Source organism: Adelges cooleyi, unplaced genomic scaffold (assembly GCF_023614345.1).
Source record: "Adelges cooleyi isolate 19-005CV unplaced genomic scaffold, UGA_ACOO_1.1 ACOO_flye_CR_arks_rails_tigmint_CR_PRNA_14, whole genome shotgun sequence".
In the NCBI taxonomy this organism is placed as follows: Eukaryota; Metazoa; Arthropoda; class Insecta; order Hemiptera; family Adelgidae; genus Adelges; species Adelges cooleyi.
In genome coordinates, this window is record NW_026095795.1 from 372332 (window position 1) to 400198 (window position 27867).

The 27867-nt window shown below is 31.3% G+C and overlaps 1 protein-coding gene across 3 annotated transcripts; it reads left to right on the forward strand.

The window, feature by feature from the left end:
- The first annotated feature begins 17267 nt into the window (after positions 1-17267).
- Positions 17268-22746, forward strand: LOC126847953 (androgen-dependent TFPI-regulating protein-like). Of its 3 annotated transcripts, none has more exons than XM_050588401.1 (6): positions 17268-17503; positions 17866-18189; positions 18935-19081; positions 20978-21195; positions 22324-22484; positions 22570-22746. In XM_050588401.1, the coding sequence occupies exons 2-6, from the start codon at positions 17995-17997 to the stop codon at positions 22605-22607; spliced, it is 759 nt and encodes a 252-aa protein (XP_050444358.1). In that variant the 5' UTR covers positions 17268-17503; positions 17866-17994; the 3' UTR covers positions 22608-22746. The 3 variants fall into 3 exon arrangements, with proteins under 3 accessions (XP_050444358.1, XP_050444356.1, XP_050444355.1); XM_050588399.1 differs by having other exon boundaries at positions 17938-18189; XM_050588398.1 differs by having other exon boundaries at positions 17969-18189.
- Positions 22747-27867: the final 5121 nt, after the last annotated feature.

Below are 27867 nucleotides of genomic sequence, written 5' to 3' on the forward strand. Positions count from 1 at the left end.
GGTAGTTGATTATTTAAACTGGTATTGGACAATTTTACAACGATCAGTTTTAAATAGTATATTTTATACAGCGTGCGAAACTCAAAGCCTGTCTGTAATACTAAATGTATTAACAATAAAAATAATTATTCATCAATATTAATATTATTAAACCCGTTGTTTTAGTAGAAGGTTTGATACAACATAATGATCATTCCTTTGGGACACCAGTTGACTGTTGATTCACTCCAATCTATAAATTGGCCAAGGTAAAAGTGTACTTATGTAACGGCTATTTATTGTAATCTATTTATCTAGCAATTTGTTTTGTTTTTTGTTTTTGATGTAAATGTAACTACAAATCTCAAGGTAAACTGCATATTGATTAACTAGGTACTTAATAATTAATAATAATAAATTATTTTATTACCAATTTATTTCATAAATAACTAATATTAATGATATTCTAATTGAAAATATTCGATAAAGTCAAATAATCATGTTTCGAATTAAATTATGATTCTCTATAGTAGATTTTAGGACTATCATAAATTTATCATTTTAAATTGATGTATTATGTTTTCGTGTCGTTGCAGTTAATAGTCGAATAGACACATTCATGTGTCGCGACCTACATAGAGTTAATAGTTTCGAGAAAACTAAATTGTCAAAATAGTTTATTCGATTATTACAGCTGATGTACATTTTTTTTTTCGACCTTATAATAATTGTTTTAGCGGTACAATAATTCCAACCCTAGACACCCATTTTTGTCAGACACTTAATATATCAAAATATTCAACTAAACACAGACTCGACACAAACCGTCTATCGCGCTGTAAAAATCAATATATATGTATATTTTTTTTTTTACCAAATTAACAACAATATTACAATGTAATCGTTCTGTATTTCGGTCAAGTTCACACGAGTCTGTACGACGACTGCGGTGCGCCACCCGTGTCTTCTGTGATTTTCCACCCAAGTTCATATTAAATTGGCACACAATTTGAACTTGTCGCATCATTGTGACCAAATTATTCCATTTAATCCTGTTTGCTATTCTAGTGTTGTCTTGTCGACGAGGCCGGCCAACGTTCTATTGTGCTCTGGCCGTTGTCTTTGTGAGAGATGATCGTCGAGAATACAAATAATGAATAATAATATTATGATAAAACACACGGTAAATAGATCCTACCTACCGGCAGACAGACTGCGGGCCAGAGCGCGCCGACCTTGGAGCGTTAAACATTGTTATTATTATTATTATTGTTATTATATTATGTATAGTTTCGATGCGTAGCCGAGAACAGGTATTGTTTTTAATGTTAATAGTACGTTTTTATAATTATTTTTTATTTGACATTTGTATCATTAAAAATACACTGCCGAGTCGAGCCAATTGGATACGTGTGTCTTCAAAGACGCACAACCTATTTAGTTGAAAAAAAAAACAATAAAACAATTTTAAATAGTATTTTATGATTCACGCGTAGAGTAGGTATAATTAATCTTTATATAAAGATATATATATATATATATAAGTATGTTTATTTGTATTCACTATGAGAAATTGTTTTTAGGACATTTCTTAAAAAGAAAATATCAAGTTAAAAATGCACCTGCGTTTAAAAAATAGGTATTTTTTAATAAATACCTATTAGAACAAAACAATTGAAATATATCTAATTATTTATTATTTTTAAAAAATTTCAAATATTTTACTATTGGCGCAATGTATCTTTTGGGATACATGCGATTTTATACTTAAATAACTAAATAAGCGATTGGCTTTATTTTAATATTAATAAATTATTTTGGACATAATTGCGATCTGATTCCAACAGATAAATTACTAATATTTAGGTTTTAAACTGTAAATAAAATGTCTTCAAGAAAAAAAATGATATAATAGCTGATAAAATAGTTTTTGAAACAAAATAATGCTGCTTGAAATTCTGTAAAATGTTATCAATAACCTTAATGATCTCTCAGAAGAACATAAGAAATAAAAATAGTCTATATAATATATTTTATATTTTCACTGGAATATTTATTTCAATTTTGTGTATCTTTACAAAGTTACCAATAATCGTTGACAACCCAATATTATAATAATTTATTTTTATACACGGTGACTTATTAAGGATAACGCACTAGTTTTCTCTTAAAAAAAAAAAAAATGAAATTTTCCATTTAAAAAAAAATTTCACCTTTATTTTTTTACATATAAGGGATGAAATTAAAAATGTAGTATAATAAGTAGACGATTAAACCATTATACATTTTTTCTAAGAAAATTAATGTCATCGTGTTTGTGTTATGTGCAAATAGAAATCTTGTCGGGCGTGTACATTTTTTATTTTTGCCACACGTGCCGTGCTCGAAGAATATATCATAATATAATATAATTATATGTTGATAATTGTTTTTTATAAAATAAATATTTGCATAATATTACACGTGTTTTCAGTGAAACATGTTATTTGCGTTCAAACTTAATTAATTAAGTCGTCACAACATTTTTTTATATTATTGTACAAATTACTGAGAAACCAGTTATTAATAATGTACATTATACAGCTATACATTCCAAACACAATTATTGAAACACATATTTTCTCCTACGTACTTATAGATGTTAGACTGATTATTTCACTTGATACTATATAATTTTTATGTGAAATTATGATTTTAGGTCTAACTAACGCTACTATTTGGTTAGATAAAAGCGCTGAACCGTGGTTAGAGTTTACTTAAATAGATATTAATTTTTTTATACAAGATGGGAAACTAGTAGCTGATACAATGCTTCAATATTTTTTTATTTTTTCCATGTGGAGCTGATATGTGTCTAAAAAATATTCAATACAGATTAGGAATGCATTTCATAGTGAATTTAGGAAGTTTAATTTTTGTTACGTTTATTAAAAAAAACATTGAAATCATTACATCCAAAAGTTAATTTTCACAGTACATTATCAAACGTTAACATGACGAAAATAAATGTATTTTATTGAAATTATAAGCACGACACTATTTATGTACATAAGAAAATAAACATTTTGTAATTACTTAAAAATACGACCAACACTATTGTACATTAAATTTAAATGAACATTAGTGTTTCTCCGAGACAAAATGAGCTGTCTGTAGAATTTTTTTATTTACCACTTACTTTCACTACACTACAGCGATATCGGATTTTTATAATAATGGTATTATATTATGTACAATTGTATGTGCAAATTTTTTGTATAGACTGTTATATAAATTTCTTACATCAGAATAAAATTATAGTTGCTCAAATTAGTGGCTGCATATCACGTCATATCAGTTCACCATCTTGATGGTTTTTTATTTTAATTAATTTAAATGTTTTTTTATTATGTATTCTTTTTAAATATAACATTTTTGTGGTCTAAAACCTAATATCTAATTTTGGAAAACAAAAGGCCAGCACAGTGGGGTTCAAGCATATAAGATAGATTAACTCTTAAAGAAAATTTATTTATTTTTTTAAAAAGTGGGCATGACCTCCGCTGCAAGCAAGTACATGGAAATATGGATATGTCTTAATAAACAAGTAATAGGACCCCCCTACTTTTTGGTACTTTCTAGTATCTAATAATTTATCTCTAATCACTTATCTCCTGTCTCTTATCTCTAATCTCTTATACCCCTATTTAATTTTAATATTAATAACTTTAGGTATTTTTAAGCGTTTGAATGAAAATAAAACAAATGTAATTTATTTTCTATAGAGCCAACAAAAGATGGTTTTGTGGTCATCGCACCGATTGGGATAGGTTTATCCTAGATTCATAGATCTTAATAGAATATCAAATATTTATTGACGGTAAAGGATCTTGATGCAGAGTAAATAAGACACGTTCGATTTTTTTTACATTTATTAAACCATCGAAATCATTAAATCTAACAATTATTTTCATAAAACATTAAGATAGCAAAAAATTGTAATTACTTAAATACACGACCAAGACTATTACACATCCATTTTCGTTATCTATGTATGTTTCGGTACGACTTAATGAGCTGTTAGTCGTCAAGCAGCTGAAGTTCGGTCAAGTGGTTGTTGATGTAGTCGATGTAAGAATGTAATCTCTCAAGATAAAACAAGTAGATACCATTTGGACGACGTGCGGCGACAAACTGATTCCGTATTGTCGTTAGATTAAAAGCTCGGTAGTCGGGTCGACAAGTTGCCAGCAAAAATTCATCCGAGCTTCGAGAAAGTGTATTGACCCAATGGTGGATATTCGTGTCACTCAGGTTGGGATACCAGTCGAGCCCGTTCGACACCTTGGGGACGAGTCGCATGAAAAAAATTTCAATGCGCACCAGTTGTTGGTAAAATTGATTTTCACTGATATCGTCGTGGATGACAAAATCGATATACTCCAACGTGTTCATCAATATTGCCATAACGCTGTTACATTTTTTAATAGCTTCACTAAGTTTGTGCACACAATCGCCTGCGAATCGGTTGTCGTTCGTTTGCATTGCGTGACATTCGTCCATAGCTGCAAGCGCCATCGAAAGGAACCAATTGAATTTCACGCCGTAAGCGCATCCCATCATTGGCGAGACCATTCGCAGCCTATCCACCGGACCGAGTGTAGGGTCCATACACCATATTCTGCATAGTGGCATCCGATTGTCTACACTGCCGAACTCGTCGAACCACGACCATTGCCAATGCCGTACTTGTTGAACGCGAACGAGCAAATCGCTCGGAGATTCTGGCGGATTTCCACATACTTGGGATGAGAATGCCAAAACAATAGGAATTATTAACTTAATCATTGCAACGTTTCTCGTCTTAAAACTTTTAGACTTAACAAGTGTACTCGAACGAACAAACGCAGTCTATACAAAAATAAAAATGTCTATATATGTCTGTTTTGTCGCGTAAGCATGCCACAAAAATCGAAATTGCCAACTTAATCAATACGATTTTTTTCATCCTGAATCATTTAGACCCGAGAATTTTATGCAAACCAAAATAAAATTTTTATGAAAAAATCAGAATGTTTAATATTTTGTTCGACGAAGCAGACAACTGTTTTCGCATAAACCGACTGACGAACAATGCACCCATTGTTTGCCTTGAGCATATGCAAAATAAGTGTCTATATTAACGCAATACAGGTGATTCATTATGGGTAAGACACTATAGTTTTTCTCCGAAAATATTAATATTTCGAATTTTATTTTTTTTTAGATTGCCAGTGTCGTGGCTGTTGAGCGCGACCGAGCAAAAGTTCTAACGTGTCTGCGCACACGTCGGTTTTGTCGTGTAAGCATAGCGCAACAATGGAAATTCCGAACTCAATCAATGCGGTTGATTTCATATTAAAACTTTTACACTTGACAATTTTACTCGGACGAACTGTAGTGTTACCGTAGTCAACATGAAAAATCAGAACGTCTGTATATTTTCGATTTGTGCCACGTAGTAGCCAAATGTTTTTCGGATTAACGAACTGACGCACAATGCATCCATTGTGTTTGCTTTGTGCAAGTGCAAATCTATATCTTTTTATTAGGTCGGTAAATTATCCGAGTGTATTTTTTGAAAAGTTTTAACGAAAAGTAACAGGCGCCTTATTCAAACGTGCAATTTATTACGGTTTCCCACAGCTTTCCGAAAAAGTATTAGAAAAATGTTCAAATTTTGGGCAACACAAAATAAAAGTTAGAAATTTCATTAAAAGATTTAAAAACATTTTTAGATAATAAACTCTCCTTGATGACTTTCTGTTAGGGGGAAAAAAATCGATAATTTTTTTTAGAAAGCTGAAATTATTTTACATACGATAATGGTTTTTTTTTTTTTTTATGGCCGAAGATACTACAAAAAAAGGTATAAAGAAAAAAAATCCTAGTTATTTTCTTTGCTCCAAAAATAAAACATTGAATGATGGATATGTATTAGCATTATAAAATACTTTTTACGACCATTGCTGAAATAATCGAAAAAATAAAAATAAAAAACGTTGAGAATATTTTTTTTATTGTAACTGACATGCAGTGTAATTTTCAAAAAATTGGCGGAGGGTCGGTACAAACCTTTGTTCATACTTGGCGTTTTCAACCATATATTACAAATTTCAGTATGATGCTTTTACATTTTGAACTTATGTAGGCTTGTCCCATGATATATACATTTCACATTGTGGTCATCACACCGATTGAGAATAGGGTTTTTTTTTTAAATCTATGTATAATCATCCTATGTAAGATAATTCTAAAGTTCAAAGAAGAATTTATGACACAAAGTAAAGACAGTGAATAAAAACGTTGGGTTTTTATTACATTTATTAAACATTTGAAACCATTAAATCTAACAGTTATTCTCATAATACCTCATAAAACAATAACATGACAAAAATCAATGAATACTTTTGAAATTAAATATACACGATAATAGCTGTTATATAAAGAAAATAAACATTTTTAAACACATTTTACCACGACAAAGACTGTTGTACATTAATTATGATTAACATTAATGTTTTCTATAAGACACAGCGAGCTGTTTGTTAATCATCGAGTATCTCAAGTTGGGTCAAGTGATTATTGATGTAATCGATGTAAGAATGCAATCGCTTCCACATAAAACAAATAGATACCATTTGGATAACGTGCGGCGACATAGTCATTCCTTATTACCGTTAGATCAAAAACTTGGTAGTCGGGTCGACATGTCGAGAGCCAAAGTTCTCCTGAGACTTCAGCAAGTTCATTAGCCAATGGAAGGATATCTTCGTCTATTAAGTTAGGGTACCAGTTATAAAGTGCGTCAAAAAAAAAAGAAAATGCACCACCACTTGATTGTAAAATTGATTTTCAAATTGATGCCAAAAAAATTGTAATTATAAACGGAATCAATGCTGTTCTTTTCATATTGAAACTTGTAGACTTCACAATTTTACTTGGACAAACAATTATTTTTGTAGTCAATATGAAAAATCAAAATGTCTATATATTTTCGATTTGTGCCACGTAGTAGACAACCGGTTTGGGCAAAAACTAACTAACGCACATTGCATGTATTGTTTGTTTTGAGCATATGAAAATGTATTGCCTATATTGATATAATAAACTATTAAAACGTCAAGTTTTATAGTTAAATAGTAATAAATACGCCTTTCAGACAAGACAGTTAAAATCATTTCTCTCAAATACATAAAAAAAAGTCCAGTACAGTATGGTCCGAGTATAATGGGGACGGAAAGGTCACAAGTTTACAGGAATTATTACAACTGAAAGTGATAAAATCATTATCAAATGAACGCTTCGAAGTAGTTAGTATTTTCAAACTAGTAAAGTTAAAACCAAGCACAGCGTTTAGAGTTTAGCATCGAATCATTTATTATTAAGTGGTTTTATAATTTTTATTAATATTAAAGCCTATAGACCTGTGATCCCTTTATGCCTCGACCCCACTATACTGGCTAACTTGGATTAAATCACTTGGATTGAAAATTGATAAAAAAAATATTCAAAATGATTCAGAAATTCAAAGATAACTTAAATCAATATAAATCAAAAATAAAATCTTTGTTGACGGTTAAGTATCTTTCCGACACAAAGTAAAAACCGTAAATAAGAAATGTTCGGTTTTCATTACTTTTTATTAACCATTAAAATCATTAAATCAAACAATTGTACCTCATAAAACATTAACATGGCAAAAATTGATGAATTTAGCAGAAATTATAAAAACGATACTATTTATATCAATAAAAAAAAAATAAGCATTTGCAATTACTTAACTACACGACCAAGAATATTGTACATCTCTTTTCATTACCTGTATTTCGGTATGAACAAATGAGATGTTTGTTAGTCATCGAGAATCTCGAGTTGAGTCAAGTGGTCATTGATGTAATCGATGTAAGAATGTAACCGCTGTACATAAAACAAATAGATACCATTTGGATAACGTGCGGCGACAAACCGATTCCTTATTGCCGTTAGATCGAAAACTTGGTAGTCGGGTCGACATGTCGGGAGCCAAAGTTCTCCTGAGACTTCAGCAAGTTCATTAGCCAATTGGTGAATATCCACGCCTCTTAGATTGGGATACCAGTGAAGTCCGTTCGATACATTGGGAATTAGTCTCGCGAAAAACATTTCAATCGGCACCAGTTGTTGGTAGAATTGATTTTGATTGGTATCGTCGTGGATTGCAGAATCGACGTAACGCAATGCGGTCTTGGTTTTTTTTTTATAGCAATACTACCTTTTTTAAAAACCTGTCCAACTTTGTCAGTACAATCACGTGCGAATTCGTTGTCATTTCGTTGCATTGCGTGACATTCGTCCATAGCTGCAAGCGACAATACGACCATCCAATTCGATTTAACGCCGTAAGCACATCCCATCATTGGAGAGACCATCCGCAGCCTATCCACTACATCAGGTGTAGGATCCATACACCATATCCCACTCAAAGGCATCCCCGATTACGTCCATTGCCGAACTCATCGAACCACATTCGGTGCCAGTATTGTACTCGTTGAATACGATCGAGCAAATCGCTCAAAAATTCTGGCGGATTTGCACATATTTTGGATAAACTTGCCAAAACAATGGGGATTATTAACTTAATCATTGCAACGTTTTTCATCTTAACATTTTTTACACTTCACAATTTGAGACTTAAATAATTTTACTCGCACAAACAAACGCAGTCCGTATGAAAAATTACAACATAAATTTTCGATTTGTTCCGCCAAGTATACAACTTTTTACGCATGAAACGTATCTGTCGCACATTGCACCTGCTGTTTGCTTTGATCATATGAAAATGTATTGCCTATTTTAATATAATAAATTATTAAGACGTCAACTTTTTTAATTTAAAATTACTAAAAAAAAGTAAGAAATACGGTTTTCAAACATGAAAGTTAATATGCTCTACTAATTTTTTGTTTACTTCTCATAGTTGTTAGGACAAGTACTTGTATTATAATATGATATAATATTTAGAATAGATCAAAGTTCAAATAAAATTAAAAAAAAATAAAACGTTGTGTAATATAAGTATTTTAACGGGTAGTACAGCAGCAGCCACGATCGACGTGGTAAACAAAAACTTAAGAAAATATCAATGTAGGCAACAAAAATACATGTCATGGATAATATGCTCTACTAGTTTTTATTTCTTAGTGAACACTGCCATTACAATATTTTTTTTTCTTCTGGCAGTCGGATAGGGTTTTTTAACACCTATGTATGGTTATTTAGAAGTTCAAAGATGACTTAAATCATTATATATACAAAATCAAATCGTTATTAAGGGTAAAGGATCTCAGTGACAAGAAATAAACACAGTAAAAAAGAAACAGGTTTAATTTGTATTATATTTATTAAACCAATGAAATCACTAAATTTAAAAATTGCTTTTTTATAGTACCTCATAAAACATAAAATGGCAAAAATTAATGCATTATAATTTAAATTAAAAAAAAATTGCATTTGTAATTATTTAATTATACGACCAAGAGTGTTTTACATCTATAAATTATTAAAAAGTTGTATAATCAATACATTTTATAAAAAGTAACAAGCTCATACGTATAAAATTAAAAAATGGTTTTCTCAAAGCATTTTTATTACACAATTATTTAGTAGTGCTTGGTCGGTGTTGACGGAGCAAGTAGGAAAGGATTACTGGTCTACAGGAATTATTATAACTGATAGTTATAAATACTATTTAAAATAAATGATGCTTTAATGACACTATGTAGACGGTAGAAATATAATACCACATTATTGTCATTACAGACCATTGTATTAACAACAACTATAAAGCCAGTACAGAGGGCTCGGGGCGTAGGTAGTATTATAACTGAAAGTGATAAAATTACATTTAAATAAACACTTCAATGAGAATCTGTAGGTCGATAAAATCATTGTACCGAATGACAATTATGTGTTTAAATATTAATTTTTAGTATTAGGGTGAATACGAATAGGGTTGATCGTCTGTCTGTAAAAACGTATCGTCATAGTTACCAATATATCGTAATTAACAACATTATGAAACTATTTTTATTTGACTGTTGATTCACTCACACATAGCAGCCTGGAAATTGACTACGGTCAAAGTGTAATTTTCTCCCTTTTTTCGAGCTTTTCCTAAAGTTCAATACAGACAATTGTACTTGTTATAGCTCCTTTCTAGATCTACCTTTGGTCTAATTTTCACTCTTGAATCTCTAAGACTTTGCTAGAAAAAGTGAAATAAAGTGATAATGTCTATCCCTTCCAGGAAAAAGGGTTAATGATCATTTTAGATTGGATGCTGAGCAGCGGTGCTATTGGTTTTACAACGATGCTGGTATTGTTTGTGCTTGTAGCTCTTTTAGTACTGTGCCAATTCTTCCTAGTAGCAACGCTATAAACCACATTTCTTATCTCCCTTACCTCCCTATTTCCACTATGCTTTGATCCCATTATGTCTCGACCCCACTGTACTGGCCTACTCGGATAAAATCACTTTAAAAAAAAACGCTTCGATGCTTTGAATTCTAAACACTGTACCTCGCTTTAATACTTTCTTACCAAGCTGGATTGGACTGTGCTTAGTTTGGACTGTACTGGTATGAACATGTGACGACTACATAATATGGAATGTTATGGAAACTTCCGTGATGGATAGGCAATATAAAACACACACGTGCGAGAACATTCCATGTACAGGTCGGGGGCATTAACTAGATAATTCTAGATACACCGGTGACAGTATAAAAAACCTAACCTAACCGTTCATTGGTGTATCTCACTTAATGTAAATATTAAATGTAAATAATTTAGTAGTTTCTTTGTAACTAAAGTGTTACTGTATTCCATTTTCATTTCTAATTTAATGAAGCGTTTTGACTTTATTTTTATAATCACCAAAACACTAAAAACACACTAACCACTGATTCGCTTTCAGTTGTAATGATTCCAGTAAATCTGTGACCTCCCTGATCCCACTATGCCCTCATCCCAATGTACTGTTTTTTTTTTTTCGTTTGTCAATGTTTATTGGTATTACTATGTTTAAAGAAAATTCCCTACAAATTTAGAACTATTTTGACTATTATTAAAATAAGATAAAGTATCGTAGCTTTAAGTTGAAAAATGTGGACATTTCTTAGATGTTTTTTAGGCTCAATAAAGTACCTTTTAGGTAAGATTTCTGGTCTATAGAGTGGCTACACGCAGACATTGGTACAGTGGTTTAAAAGATATCGTGCAGCCACAAAAATAAACAAAATCACATCATTGTAAAATCAATACCTTCTCAGCTCCAAATCAAAGCTAATATCAAATAATTTCAATCATAAACATTGTAATAAAGGCCTTGTGTCTGACTTGCCTTCACAAGTATTGATAATTAAAAGGGCTTTTTAAATTATTACTCATTGTTATTCTTTTGTGCTATTGGATTATTTTGAATATAGACACAGTGGCAACTATTTCATTTTGCTATTTCTTTTTTCTAAATGTGTAGGTAAAGTTTTATGTTAGGGTGGGAAGTAAAATTATTGCAAAGATGTTCATCGGACTTTGCTATTGGGATAGAAAATTATTTTTATTTAAGCATGACTTTTGTGGATTTCCATAATGAACCGTCTTCCGTATCCAAGTATTTATATTTTGCATTAAATAGTTCATACATATGTAAGCGAATTCATTATTTAATAATGTTTGCTAGCTTATTAAATATTTCTTTGTTAGAAGGCAGTCTTAGTCTTGACCAACGGAAACGGGCTCTGCGATTTTTGATAATTAATGGTTCCCTATTCAGTAGTTGCTGTACTTAAATACTTCATCATAGAAGTCTATATATTATAGAATCAAATCATTGTTGAAGAGAAAGACTCTTTGTGACCCAGCTAATAAGAAAGGTTCTGTTTTTATTATATTCGTAAAACCATAAAATCATTAAATTCCAACAAATATATTTTTATTGTACCATCGATTCGACAAAAATTAATGAATTTTATTGAAATTATAAACTCGATACTAATTATAAAAAATAAACTAAGCCTTTGTTATTACTTAAATACACCACCAAGAATATTGTACATCTATTTCTGTTTGTTATTCGTCGAGAATCTCAAGTTGGGTCAAGTGATTGTTGATGTAATCGACGTAAGAATGCAGTCTCTCTACATACAACAAGTAGATACCATTTGATGATGGCGTTCGGCGACAAACTCATTCCTCATTGCGGATAGATCGAAAAATTCGTAGTCAGGTCGGCACGTCAAGAGCAAAAATTCTCTGGTGATATCAACAACTTCGTTAACCAACGGGTGGATATCCTCGCCTCCTAAGTTTGGATACCCGTAAAGTCCGTTGAACACTATCGGGGTGATTCCGTGGAAAAAAAAACAGAGCAGCACCAGTTGATTATAAAATCGATTTCTCTCGATATCGCTTTGCGTGCAGAATCGATGTGCTCCAACGCGGTCATCAATTTGTCTATGACAATGCTACCTTTTCAACAGCTATCTCCCAAGTTTGCCCGTACAATCACGTGCGAATCCGTGGTTGTTCGTTTGCATTGTGTGACACTCGTCCATAGCTGCGAGCGTCGACGAGACCATCCAATTGAATTTCACGCCGTAAGCGCATCCCAACATCGGAGAGACCATCCGCAGCCTATCCACTACATCAAGTGTAGGATCCATACACCATATCCTACATAGAGGCATCCGATTATTTACACTGCCGAACTCATCGAACCACATCCATTGCCAATGCCGTACTTGTTGAACGCGAACGAGCAAATCGCTCGGAGATTCTGGCGGATTTCCACATACTTGGGATGAGAATGCCAAAACAATAGGAATTATTAACTTAATCATTGCAACGTTTCTCGTCTTAAAACTTTTAGACTTAACAAGTGTACTCGAACGAACAAACGCAGTCTATACAAAAAATAAAAATGTCTATATATGTCTGTTTTGTCGCGTAAGCATGCCGCAAAAATCGAAATTGCCAACTTAATCGATACGATTTTTTTCATCCTGAATCATTTAGACCCGAGAATTTTATGCAAACCAAAAAAAAATTTTATGAAAAAATCAGAATGTTTAATATTTTGTTCGACGAAGCAGACAACTGTTTTCGCATAAACCGACTGACGAACAATGCACCCATTGTTTGCCTTGAGCATATGCAAAATAAGTGTCTATATTAACGCAATACAGGGTGATTCATTATGGGTAAGACACTATAGTTTTTCTCCGAAAATATTAATATTTCGAATTTTATTTTTTTTAGATACACTTTGTACTATATTTTTCAACACTTTGAACATTTTTATCTCCCGTCTTTGTACGATAAAAAGGGCTCAAGTTCACTTTTTCGAATGACAACGTATGTTTTTAATTCCATAAATTTGTAGGCAAAAAATTTAAAAATACCTATGTTATCGTTTGAATTTTTAATTTGCATCCATTTGTATGTTAGCTATGACTTTGTAAAGATATTACATTTTCTCCTAAATATTGTCGTATTTCTTCGGTGTCCCAAAGACCGGTAGTCCGTAAAATTCTTATTTATGCTCGCATTGTCCGATAGGCGAGTACACCGATAACCAAACACAACAAAATGTTTTGTGATAATGGTTGACCAGTGGATCTTATCTAATAAATTATTATTTTATGCGATGACTGGTGTAATAAAACTACTTGTCTTTGTTGATCCGAATGAAAATATACATAGACAAAAATTTAAGTCTTAACAAAGTCATAACAAGCAAACAAATGGATAAAAATTAAAAATTCAAATAATAACATTTTTTTTTAAATTTGTTTCTATATATTTATGGAATTTAAAACATATATTGCATTTTGAATAAGTGATGTCCTACCCTTTTTCTTTTTGTATAAGGGTTGGAGATACTAATTTTTACAGTATTAAAAAATGTAGTGCAATGTGTACCTAAAAGTATAGGAATTTTTTTTTTTTTTAATGTTCTTATTTTCCGAAAAATTAGTGTCTTACCCGAAATGAATCAACCTGTAAATTATTAAAAACGTCAATTTTTATGATTAAAAATCCGACTTAAAAGTAACGAGTACAAACGTATGAAATGTAATATGTTTTACCCAAAGCAATTTTATTACACAATTATTTAGTAGCGCTAGGTCGGCACAAAGCGTTGATAAACGCTATTAAAGCTGAATGCTTCAATACCACTTTTTATGGATTTTGCCGTTGCCATTTTATTATTAACTATTGGCGCAACTTTTGTACTGGGATGGTTTGTGCACAGTGTCTGATTTTAACTTTTGTGTTTGTTTATAGGCTCAACCATTTATGGGCCTTTTTGGGCAATGCGCCAATTTTTTATCAGTATTTCAACAATCAAATAAATAGTTTATTATAGTTGGTAAACGCAAAATAATATAATATTAGTACACAAAAACAATACAATTCACCATAAAAAGCTCCTTAGATTTTCATGCAAATTCTAAAGTACATGTCTTGTAATAATAATTTTCTTATTTTTGTTTTTGTATAAACATTAATATAAAGCGAACAAACGACTTGGTTAATAGGTAATAGCTTAAGAAAGAGTTAACTGTACAAAGTGGAATACACTGCACAGTTAACTGATGAAAATACACACACAGGCTTAACCATGAACTAATATATTTATTCATTTGTAGTATTTCCCAGATAAAAAAAAATATAAAGAAACATAAAGACAAACAACAACAACAAGAAACAATTCACTTTGCTTAGATTTTTTTTATAAGCAAAATATAAATAATTTTTACATATTTAATTCGAATTATTTTACTTCTATACTATTACTATACTATTTTACTGCGCCTTCTACGTCTCAGCCTCTGTTTATTTTCTGAGTCAAGATTTTTAAACCTCTTCGTAAAATCTATTTTCAAAGCCCTCAGTATGGTAAGTTATTGTGTCTTTTTTGTTTTTATATTACTGTTTTTTTGCTGTTATTCATTTATAATATTATAATTTGGTATCCGACATTATTAAGTGTAATAAGCTTTATTTTCGTAAATTTATTGAAATTTATTCGTAAAATGTAAATAAAAAATTAATTCAAAAACCGACTGAAACTATTTTTCTCTCGGTGATGGCCACGGGAAGAATAATTGCCGGGAAGGTCACAAAAATAATAAGTTATGGGGAAAAAAAATAAGAGAAAAGGGTGAATAAATGAATTACCAAATTATACGATGTGCGGTTTTATTCAATTTTATCACTTTAATTTATAATAATTCTTGTAGACCTGTGACCTCTCCGTTTCCTCATTGCTTTGATTACATTATGCCAATACTCTACTGTACTAGTCCTCTCGGATAAAATCACTTTCAAATTAACGCTTTGATGCTCATTTGTAAATGCAGAACCTTCATTTAAAACTTTCTAACTTTGCTGGTTTATACTGTGCTTGGTTTGGACTGTACTGGCTTGAAAATACTAACTACCGATTTGCATCGAAGCGTTTTTTCGAAAGTGATTTTATCACTTTCAGATTTAAAAATGCCTGTAAACCTGTGACCTCCCCATCACCACTATGCCCAACCCAACTATGCTCCGTCCAAAACGTAGTGGACCAAATAACACATATACAATGTCTTGTTAAATTTTGTTGGAAATATTACTAACGTTTATAGCCACTAGCGGTCGGCTGTTGCCTGTTACTTAACAATAACCTTTTATGGAGATTTTAAAAATGTGTTTTTTAATAATAGTATAGGAGCAGTATCAAAGTGTTAAATGTTCACGAGATTTGATCTAGTCATAAAATAAAGTACTACCATTCATGACTTTTAAAGACTGTTAAAATATATTTAACTTGAACACAGTAATAAAATACTGAAATATTTTATACTAAATTAGAGCTACAAGTTGATAAACTAAAAAATTAAAATTAGCACGAAGCAGATTATCTAATATTAGACAATTTAAACAATCAAGCGTGAATCTCTTTAAATGAATAACAGTATAACAATATGCAAAACATAAGTTTTACTTTAAAAAAATTGTGTAACAAAAAATACATTTTGAGGCGGTATACTGCATAATATTATGATACCAATCATTGGGCCCTAACCTAATCTAACACGGACAGACGTTACCAACTGATGGTTTTTAGTGTCTGTTCGTTTCTCCCATCTGGTACACCGGGTTTTTAGTTAAAAAAAACAAAAAATTGAACTTTGTGTAAACTTAAAGTCAAAAGTGTTACTTGAGCACAAAACTTAATAGTATCATTCTGCATAGATCTACATAAAATTGTTTTAATGATTTGATAACAATTTTTTTTAAGATTTTAAGTGTTTTTTTGTTAAAATATACGCAATCTGCGAAAACACAGTTTTCCGGCAATTAAAAAAAAACTGTAGTGCCGAATTTTTTTTCCGTTTAACAAGTTATGGATGCATATGAGTTCCAACTACTGGCAAATTTTCAACCCAAAGGTCTTAAAATTACGGCTAAAAACCCCGAAAAACAAAAAAACTTGTACCCCCCCTAGGGGGATGGGCATTGGGTTGAATTTAAATTTGATACAACTGACGTGCGCGGGCATACCAAATAAATATTTCTTATAAATTTCAACTCGATCCGACTCTTTTTCTCGAAGCTATAGCCAGTAAAAGTTCTAACTTAAAAACTCGTACGTTTTTTTTTTTGTTTTTTCAACTTTTGTCAGTGAAGAATCAAACTTTTTCAACTTTTACCCCCCCCAAAGTACCAACTAGATGAAAATTGCGATTCATAGAGTTGCTATTCGAAAAAATTGGTCCGGTATTAAAGAAGTTACAGTGTATACAGATAAAAAAAAAACACACATCAGAGTAAAACAGAGCTAAAATACACTATAACTTACCGTACCGAAGGCTTTGAAAATAGACGAGTTAGAATAGAACTTGACTTTGAAAATAGACAGACGAAGGCTGAGGTGTAGAAGGCGCAGTATGGTAGTGTAGTAATTGCGAAACAAAATATAATTGGAATTAAATAAGTGTAAATTATTTATATTTTACATAAAAAAAAAAAAATAATTTTTAGTAAAAAAAAAATTATTAATGTTTATTGTTATTAAGCAAGGCTTCCTAGTTCCCATCGCGGGTGGTTTTAATATAATACCGTAATTAATAATAATATTGCCATTGTTAGTTTGTCTATACATTCGAATTTTTTCATTTTAAATCCGGAAAAAACTAAAAATTAATATTTATTAGTCTGTATCACAATTGGTTGAGCCTCTGTGTCTGTTTTCATCAGTTATGTAGCGAGCACTGTGCAGTATTCCACTTTATACAGTACAACTCTTTCTTAAGCTAACTTAAGCTTAACTTAGTAGTTTATTCACGTTATGTTAATGTCAATACAAAAAGAAACATCAATGAAATTATAATCGTAAGACATGTACTAGAATTTGTTTAAAAAACACTGGGATTTTTTATTTCTTTGCTGTGTAAATATAGTAGAAAATCCTGTAAGTATTTATTATATCTTAATGAAAATGTTGTGTTCGCATTGCTGTTAATTTTTTTTTAACTCACTCACTTAACAAAATTAATAACTTTTTATGTTTATAGCCATCAATACCATAAATATACTAGGTACATTAAAGTTACAGAACTATATAGTTGAATACTGTATAATATAGATAGGTATTATTTTATTGTTTAGTGTTAAGTAGCAATCGAATTGTATAAATATTTTTTTTTCACGACCAAATCGTTTGAAAAATTTCTATAAAAAAAAATAATACTTAAATTGCAAATTTTAACTTTGTTCACAAGAATTATTTGACGTCGTACGTAGGTGTATTACATAATATGTAAATACTTGCAGTTAATAATGCAGTTATTTCAATTTGCACGCGCGACCATTATCGAAATTAATATTAATCATAACTGTAAACAGTAATCAAGGTGGTTTTTGGCGGTACTTACAGCCTCAACTCGGTCGATTCGGTTTAAAATGACTTTGGAGAAAATTGCAAGCTCTCGACAGCCACCAACGGTTTTCGTTCGTTGTGTGGTCCACGGTGTTATTAGTTTTGCATATGTGTACACATTTTACACAGGCGTAGCAGTAGACTTTTCTGTCATCAATTTGCCGACAATCAACAAACTTGAAATATATATGAAATACATGCTCACACTATGGACACTGGTATGTATTTTTAAATTAACCCATTTATTTTTATTGCTTACCCAAAAAATTCTACTATTAATTTTTTTTTTTTGACTTGTTTATTTTTCCAATTTTGCAACACACCGTTTAATTATGTCCGTTCATAAACAGTGAACTCCTCTTCATTGTTCATTGCTTATTTAAAAGATTCTCTCTAAAATACAAACAAAAAAAAAAACGGTAAAGGAGATTATTTGATGGACTGTCTATTAACTGTACCTTTTGAGATTTGACATTTTGTGAGTAACTTTCCACGCACAACCTTAAAATGTCTATTCGTTTAATTAGTTTTAACATGTTTGGCCCTTCCAAAGTTAAGGCTTTTGTGTTTCAGGCTGTTACTCGATTGATGTGCATGAAATAAATGAACTAAACAATTTTGGATTGAACAGAAAATCATACTTTTTGATTTCGCCTGCTCTAAAAGAGTAGATGGCCATAATTTCTCAAAACTTTAAACCTGCCAAGCCCTAAGTATCAATTGGATACTAAAGTACAAATTTTACTTATGTGCTATTGTTCTCTAAAAATTACAGGACTCTTTGCGGCTCAATTTTGAATATCTTGTCTTTGCCATTTATTTTTTATATGTATTTGCAACAAACTTAATGAAAAAATAATTTGTCCCTGTTTTTTCGATAAAGCACTCACTCGATACTTTATTTTCTTCATTAAATATATATTCTATTTTGCATACTAATTGCTTATGATATATTTTTTTCAGTTTATGGTAACGGGATTTTTCATCATAACTACATTATTGGATTTCTTCGAAATATTACCACAACCAGCGTTCATTAAAAAATTACTCTACAAATGTCGAGAGATAATTAATTTACTGTTCATGTCTATCGTATTGCCGATAGCAATGGTAAATATTTTAACAACTATTATTATACCAATCATTACAATAATTAATGGGCACGGCGAATAAAGAAAAAATGTATCAAATATTGTCAATAATAAGATTGCAATACTTCATTGGTTGATGCTTTAATCAAATGTGAGAAATTCGTAAAAAATGCGATGACTATAGAAATGTTTAGTGAAAATAATAAACGTTAAAATTATGTATCAACACAAATGTTTATTGACAACAAAAAAAACAGAAAATTTATATTATAATATTTAGAAAAATAAATTTTGAAATACCGAATTTAATAAATTCTAAGCTCATACATAAAAACTTTTTTAGAACAGCCTTTTGCATGAACACCCCTAAAATAAGCACTAACTCGATAAACATTGCACAGATGTGCAATTTACACATATTGGAAACAAGAGATTCATAAATTTTATGTTAGAGGACATTAAAGTATATTTTTAAATATAATCTAATGGTATGAAATTAATATTTACCGAGCTTAGTTTTTAATATAATGAGCTTCCTTTTTCGTAATCTATTATTTCACCCTAAAGAGTAAAAGTTAATTGTTGATATCTTATATTTTAATAATTAGTTTCGAATTGTTTTAATCAGATAAATACTTATTTTACTTATCCTTGATTAATACTGAGGAATAATACTAACGATATAAGATGATACAACATTTATCAACTTAAAAATCTCATAAACTGTACAACATATATACATTATAACGTTTACACAGTGTTAATAGCATACAAATGTACAAACATTTTAGCTTTCAGCAAGTCTGTGGACCAGAAATCGTATTTAAAAGGTATTCTATTGAACTAAATATAATAAAAATTTTCTATTAAATAATTGAAAAAAAAGCAAGTCACTTCCAAATTTGTGTGGGACAGTCTTTAGACGTAGCAAAACAAATATACGGTGAAAAACAAGGGAAATAACGCTAACCCTTACTATAAGATGTAATGAAAACATTTTCTTTATTTAGGTCTTTGAACTTTGCCTCTGAAAACATGTACAATTTTCACAAAAATCTGTGTTCAAGCTTTATTTTTTTTCATGAACCCCCCCCCCCCCAAAGGGTAATAACTACACTCAGGCCTTAATAAATTTCTAGTTTGAGATGTGTTTGGAATTACCAGACATATGTGGTATGTGGGAAACGGTTTCAAAATAATGTTGACGCTGCTAATTGGTAACACATGTAATGAATTATTAGGAAAGATAGACAATGTCTGACAATCAACCCTAATCTAACCCACACTAATATTAAAATTATAACATTAAGCTCATTATTACCTTTGAAACGTTTTTATCGATATTTAATGATTACACCATCATTGCAGATGAGCGATTTTGTCACTTTCGGTTTTAATAATGTGTTTGCCCCCACTACGACCTCTTTGTGCTGGTTTTAGTATTAGTGTTTCACATTATTTGATCTAATTTGTTTAACCTTGAATAAGCTGCACTAAAAAAAAAAAAAAAAAACAATAATAATATAGATTTTAATTTATATTGTAACGTAGTTTTTTTAGTTTTTTAATTAAAATTAATTTACATACATAATTTTTACTTAAAAACTTATTATGTAACTAACCGAGTAGATAATACAGTAAAGAAATTTTAAATTACAATCAGCATTGAAGCTAACAAAGTAACCCAATATAACTATATTCTATTAGTAAACAATGATATATCCATTGGTAAAATGGTAGAATTACATGTTTTAAAACACCTATGTATAGTATAAATATTTCAATATATCATATTATAATATAATAAATTATTTATTTTAAACCAGCGGTCGTTTAAAACCTATCTGATTTCCTCTAACGACCAATTTTAAATATTTTTATAAATTTATATAATATCATTACATGTTTGTTACAGTGTGTAAGTTCTGGATTTTGGTCGGCTTGGATGTTAAACAGCAAAAATATCTACCCAGAAGAAATGAATAACTATGTTCCAGCTTGGATAAATCACATGGCTCACACTATGCCGATCTTTATTTGTTTATTTGAACTATTATTTAGTTTCCATAAAACTCCAAAATTAAAACATAGTCTTGTGTGTCTGTTGTCATTTAATACAATGTACATGCTAACGTAAGTGCTTAAACGATTAAGTAAAAATACACATTTTTTTTCGACTAGAAGAAAATTTTTAATTTTATATCTTAAGATAACAGTATTTCGGCTACACGGAACAGTTTTAATTTTCAAAATATCTAAATCTACTAAATAGATATAGAGCTTGACTGTCACTCACCAGACAACCATGTCATAAAAATAATCACATTCTGCTACACTTATACAGGGTGTTCCAGCATGAAAGGTAAGTAATAGGCGATTGGACATCTGGGACACCCCCAAATAAGCCCCCCGTTTTATTTTTCGATAAGTCAAAAATGAAGGTTTCGACAGTTAAGTAAAAAAATAATGACCTAAAAAACAAAAAATTATTCCCTGTTATTCAGTGCAAAAAGCTCACCTTAAAAGAGGGGTCACATCATTTTCAGTCCCTTTCGGCCCCTAACTCAAAAAATGATAAGAGAAAAATGATTAGAGACCAGAAATAAATGATAAGTGATAAAAGATAAATGCTAAGACATAATTGATAAGAGATAAAAGAAAAGAAATAATTGGTAAGAGATAAATTATGAGAGATAAGTGCTAAATGATAAGAGTTTGGAGATAAATAATTAGAAACAAGAGATAAGAAATAAGATTATAGTGATAAGAGATAAATGGTTAGAGACTAGAGGTAAGAAAAAAAATGATAAGATAAGTGATAAGAGAAGAGTTAGGGGCCGAAAGGGACTGAAAATGATGTGACCCCTCTTTTAAGGTGAGCTTTTTGCACAGAATAACAGGGAATAGTTTTTTTTTTGAAGTCATTATTTTTTTAATTAACTGTCGATATCTTCAATTTTTGACTTACCGAAAAAATGAAAACGGGGGGCTTATTTGGGGGTGTCCCAGATGTCCAATCACCTATTACTAACCTTTCATGCTGGAACACCCTGTATAATGTGAAATAAGTTCTCTGACAATATTATCCCACTGTATCTTGTGTATGTTTAACATCATAATATGCCAAAGATCAGTCTAGAGAAAACCTAATAATATGTATATTGTGATACCATTGTAATATTTTAACTAAACTTGTTTAGGCTGCTTAATACATTCAAATTTTCTTTGAAATTTAATTTGAATTAACACTTTTTTATACAGGTTAGTCACATTACGAATTCGAGATGGGAGATGGATTTATTTTATAATCGATATATATGTCAATACAATATTCAAAGTTATTATAATGTTCTCCTTCCTTAGTTACATTATTCCTGTGATGTATTTAATTGGCTGTCGTAAACTTAATAACAACTATTGGGGTAAGTGGAAAAAAATTGCATTCTTGGTCACATTAATATGTGATCACGTTACACAGTAATGATTTGAATATTTATCCATTTTCAGGTATTAAAAACCCTTCAGAAACCGTCAGTAAAAAGTAGCTAACGTGAAACTAAAACAGAAAGCAATAATGAATTCTAAGAAACGTTTTATGGTGAATTGTATTGATTTGTAATATTTTAATTTGCGGTTTTTGTATTTGGATTATTAATAAAGTTTGATGACAAAAATACTTATCATATTTTTTTCAAACAATAAGGAAATTACATGTTATCATTACAATTATTAATATTATTCATTTTTATGTTATAATTTTGAGTTTTTTTTTTAATGTACTAATATTATATCTACTATTGTATTATTTTGTATTTATAAACTATAATAATACATTTATTTAGTCGTTGAACAACTGGTCAAAAATGTGTGCATTGTTCAAAAAGGCCCTTAAATGATTATGGGTGTTTGAACAAACACAAAATTTAAAAATCAGCATTGACACTATACATAAACCAGCCCAGTACAAAAGTTGCACTAATAGTATAAATTGACCATCTTAAAGATAATATTTTTTGAGTTGATTAATCCGTTTGAAAGCGAATTCTAAATTTATGGACATTTTTGCTTACAGAGAATTAGAGTTTAGAGATTACTTCGTTAATTATACTTCTGTAACAATAATCAGTTTCTGATATTCCACATTAATTTCATTGTGTATACTTAGTGTAATAACGCTAATCCACTATTGTCCTGGAAACGTGGATGGGTGGTATTATTTTTAACCGCAAGCACTTTCCATACTAAATTTTAAAGTCTTATTTGAACGACAGTTGATAACATTTCTAATGTTTCATACAACATCTTTGACCACAATGTACAACAAAAGGATTATTTATTCATTTTTTGGTCAGACTGACCTGAGATTATTAACTTTTTTCGATTAAAATGATCACCCTGTACTTTTATACCAACTACTGTAGTATTGTATTTCAGCCGTCTGCACTTTCAGTAACCCTCCCGACCTCCCTACATGCCCCGTCGACACTTTGTGCCGACCCAGCACTGCTAAATAAATTTCTAGCAACAACAGGTTGAGGAAAAACACATTACATTGCATACCAACTCGACGTTTTTCAATAATTTATTGTACCGATATAGACACCGAATTTGAATAATACGCTCAAAGCAAACAATCGGTGCGACGTCGGTCGGTTAGTTTGTGCAAAAAAAAACAATTGTCTACCGTTCTAATATCTTACACGTGCTGCGTTTGTTCGTTCGAGTAAAATTTTGTAAAAGTCTAAAAGTTTTAAGCCGAGAAACGTTGCAATGATTAAGTTAATAATTCCTATTGTTTTGGCGTTCTCATCCCAAGTGTGTGGAAATCCGCCAGAATCTCCGAGCGATTTGCTCGACCGTGTTCAACAGGTAAAACATTGGCACCGCATGTGGTTCGATGAGTTCGGCACGCAAGTAATCGGATGCTTTTAAGTAGAATATGGTCTATAAATCCTAAAGAACATGCAATAGACGGACTGCGAATGATGTCTCCGTTGATGGGTTGCGCTTATGGCGTGAAATTGAATTCGATTATCTTATTGACGGTCGCATCGATGGACGAATGCCACTCAATGCGGCAAAACGACGACGCCTTCGCCGGAGATTGTACGACCAAACTCGGTGATGCTATTCAAAAAAGTAGTGTTGTTATTAAAAAAATAATGACCGCGTTGGAGTACTTGGATTCTGTGATCCGCGACGGTATCGAGGAAGATCAATTTCACCAAAAACTGGGGCTGTGTCATTTATTTTTCTGCGGAATGGAGCCCAAAGTGCGCAACGGACTTGACACGTACCCTGTACTTGGAGGCGAGAATATCCACCTGTTGGTCGCTGATCTTGCTGAACAATTAGAAGGGTTTTTAGTTGACAATTGCCTACCTGACTTCACAGTGTCCCATCTGTTCGATCTGACGGCAATAAGTAATGAGTTGGACGCCGAACGTCACGCAAATGGTATCTACTTGTTGTACGTAGAGAAATTACATTCTTACATTGAGTACATCGACAAGCACTTCACCCAACTTCAGCTACCCTAGAGCCAACAAGCAGCCGATTCAGTCTTGCAGTAGCATAGTCAATGGAAATTGACGTACAATTTGTCTTATCTGTGTGTATTTTAGTAATTACAAAAATTTACTGTCTTAACATAAATAGTGTCATGTTTATAATTTCAATAAAATTCATTCATTTCTGCCATAAAAGCGTGTTATCTGTTTTACACAATTATAAAACCAAATTGTTAATAATTCATTTTTCTGATAAAAAAAAAAAGTATATTTCTATGACTTGTACAAACAAGCTATGATGTCGATTTTTTTTTTTAGCTTTCAACTTAGCTACAAAAAACAATATCGGCCAGTGAAATTGTTTTAAATTATTTCTAATTTAAAAAGTTTGTATAATTTATTATATGTATTTATTAATATATGCGTTCAGTTGAAGGTGCTAGAAAACTAAATCTACTGTAAAAATGTGGCATCAACTAAAATGTCTCCAAAGAAAATAAGTGTCTTATGTTAACGGTAAAAAGGATCATCCTGTATATTTGTTCAGCCCGGTTTTGGTGGGCTTTGACGATAACATTGGTGTTTTTAAGTTTTTTGGTTTTCATTACATATGTGGGCTCTTGCCATACATAGTAACAACAGTTTAAAATCAATTTTCCACTATAGGTGTTGCGAATATTACAATGTAGTTTTTAGAATTTTTTTATTTACTACTTACTTTCGCTACAATACAGCGATATCGGATTTTTATAATAATGGTATTATAATATGTACAATTGTATGTGCAAATTTTTTGTATAGACTTTTATAGAAATTTCTTACATCAGAATAAAATTATAGTTGCCCAAATTAGTGGCTGCATATCACGTCATATCAGTTCACCATCTTGATGGTTTTTTATTTTAATTAATTTAAATGTTTTTTATTATGTATTCTTTTTAAATATAACATTTTTGTGGTCTAAAACCTAATATCTAATTTTGGAAAACAAAAGGCCAGCACAGTGGGGTTCAAGCATATAAGTTAGATTAACTCTTAAAGAAAATTTATTTATTTTTTTAAAAAGTGGGCATGACCTCCGCTGCAAGCAAGTACATGGAAATATGGATATGTCTTAATAAACAAGTAATAGGACCCCCCTACTTTTTGGTACTTTCTAGCATCTAATAATTTATCTCTAATCACTTATCTCCTATCTCTTATCTCTAATCTCTTATACCCCTATTTAATTTTAATATTAATAACTTTAGGTATTTTTAAGCGTTTAAATGAAAATAAAACAAATGTAATTTATTTTCTATAGAGCCAACAAAAGATGGTTTTGTGGTCATCGCACCGATTGGGATAGGTTTATCCTAGATTCATAGAACTTGGTTATTCAGAAATTCAAAGAAGACTCAGACCATTGTAAATAGAATATCAAATACTTATTGACGGTAAAGGATCTTTGCAGAGTAAATAAGAAACGTTCGATTTTTATTACATTTATTAAACCGTCGAAATCATTAAATCTAACAATTATTTTCATAGTACCTGATAAAACATTGTGATAACAAAAAATTGTAATTACTCAAATACACGACCAAGACTATTATATCTATCCATTTTCGTTATCTATGTATGTTTCGGTACGACTTAATGAGCTGTTAGTCGTCAAGTAACTGAAGTTGGGTCAAGTGATCGTTGATGTAATCCATGTAAGAATGTAACTTCTCAACGTACAACAAGTAGATACCATTTGCGTGACGTTCGGCGACAAATTCATTATTACTTATTGCCGTAAGATCGAACAACGGGTAGTCAGGTCGACATGTCGAGATCAAAAATTCTCCTACGTTTCCAGCAAGATCATTAAACAACGGTTGGATGTTTACGCCTCCAAAGTTGGGGTACCCGTGAGGAAGTCCGTCAAAAAAACAATAAAGCAGCATGAGTTTATGGTAAAATCGATTTTCTCCAATATTGTCGTGGATTACGGAATTGATGTACCGCAATGCGGTTTTCAATTTTCCTATAACAATCCTACATTTTTTAATAGTTTTTCCTACTTCGTCCGTACAATCCCTTGCGAAAATGTTATTGTGTCGTCGCATTGTTTGACATTCACCAATTGCTGCGCCCGTCAATAAGACTATCCAATTCAATTTCACGCCGTAAGCGCATCCCAACAGTGGAGAGACCATCCGCAGTCTATCTACTGGATCAATTCCGCGATCCATACACCATATTCTGTTCAAAGGCATCCGATTACTTGCGATGCCGAACTCATCGAACCACATGCCGTCCCAATGCTGTACTTGTTGAACGCGGTCGAGCAAATCACTAGGAGATTCAAACGGATCTGCGCATACATTGGATAAGAATGTCAAAACGTAGGGAATTATCAACCTAATCGTTGCAACGTTTTTCATCTTAAGACTTAACAAGAGTACCCGAACGAACAAACTGTAGTCTATATAAAAAATCATAATGTCTATTCTATATTTTCGATTTGCGCCACGTAGTAGAAATCGGTTTTTCGCATAAATCGTCTGACGAACCCGTTGTTTGCTTTGAGTGTACGCAAATTTAGTGTATATACATTATATACGTATAATTTATTATGCTAACTTTTTAAATTAGAGATAAATTAAAACAATTTGACTGGCCGGTAATATTTTTTTTAGTTAAGTTTAAAGCTAAAAAATAAAATTGATATTATAACTCGTTTGTGCAAGTCATAGAAATATATATATTTTTTTTTCCACAGAAAAATGCGTTATTGGGAATTTGTTTTTATATTTGTGTAGAACAGCCAACACGCTTTGATGACAAAAACTAATGAATAATTTTATTGAAACTATAAACACGACACTATTTATATAAATACAATAAATATTTGTAACTACTAAAATACACGTCTAGGGCTATTTTACATAAATTTCCATTAGCTATGCTACTGCAAGACTGAATCGGCTGCTTATTAGCTCTTGGGCAGCCGAAGTTGGGTCAAGTGCTTGTCGATGTACTTAATGTAAGAGTGTAATTTCTCTACGTACAACAGGTAGATACCATTTGCGTGACGTTCGGCAACAAACTCATTCCTCGTTGCCGATAGATCGAAAAATTGGTAGACGGGTCGACACGTCGAGAGCAAAAATTCTGTTGAAATTTCAGCAAGTTCATCGATCAACGGGTGGATGTCCTCGCCTCCAAAAACAGGGTACCCGTACAGTCCGTTGAGCACTATGGGGGCTAGTCCGTCGAAAAAAAAATAAAGCAGCCCCAGTTGTCGGTAAAATCGATCTCCCTCGAT

Coding starts and splice junctions, on each gene's coding strand:
- LOC126847953 (XM_050588401.1), top strand. CDS start 17,995: ATGACTTTGGAGAAAATTGCAAGCTCTCGACAGCCACCAACGGTTTTC. Junction 21,196..22,323: donor AATACAATGTACATGCTAAC/GTAAGTGCTTAA, acceptor TTTTTTATACAG/GTTAGTCACATTACGAATTC. Junction 22,485..22,569: donor ACTTAATAACAACTATTGGG/GTAAGTGGAAAA, acceptor ATCCATTTTCAG/GTATTAAAAACCCTTCAGAA.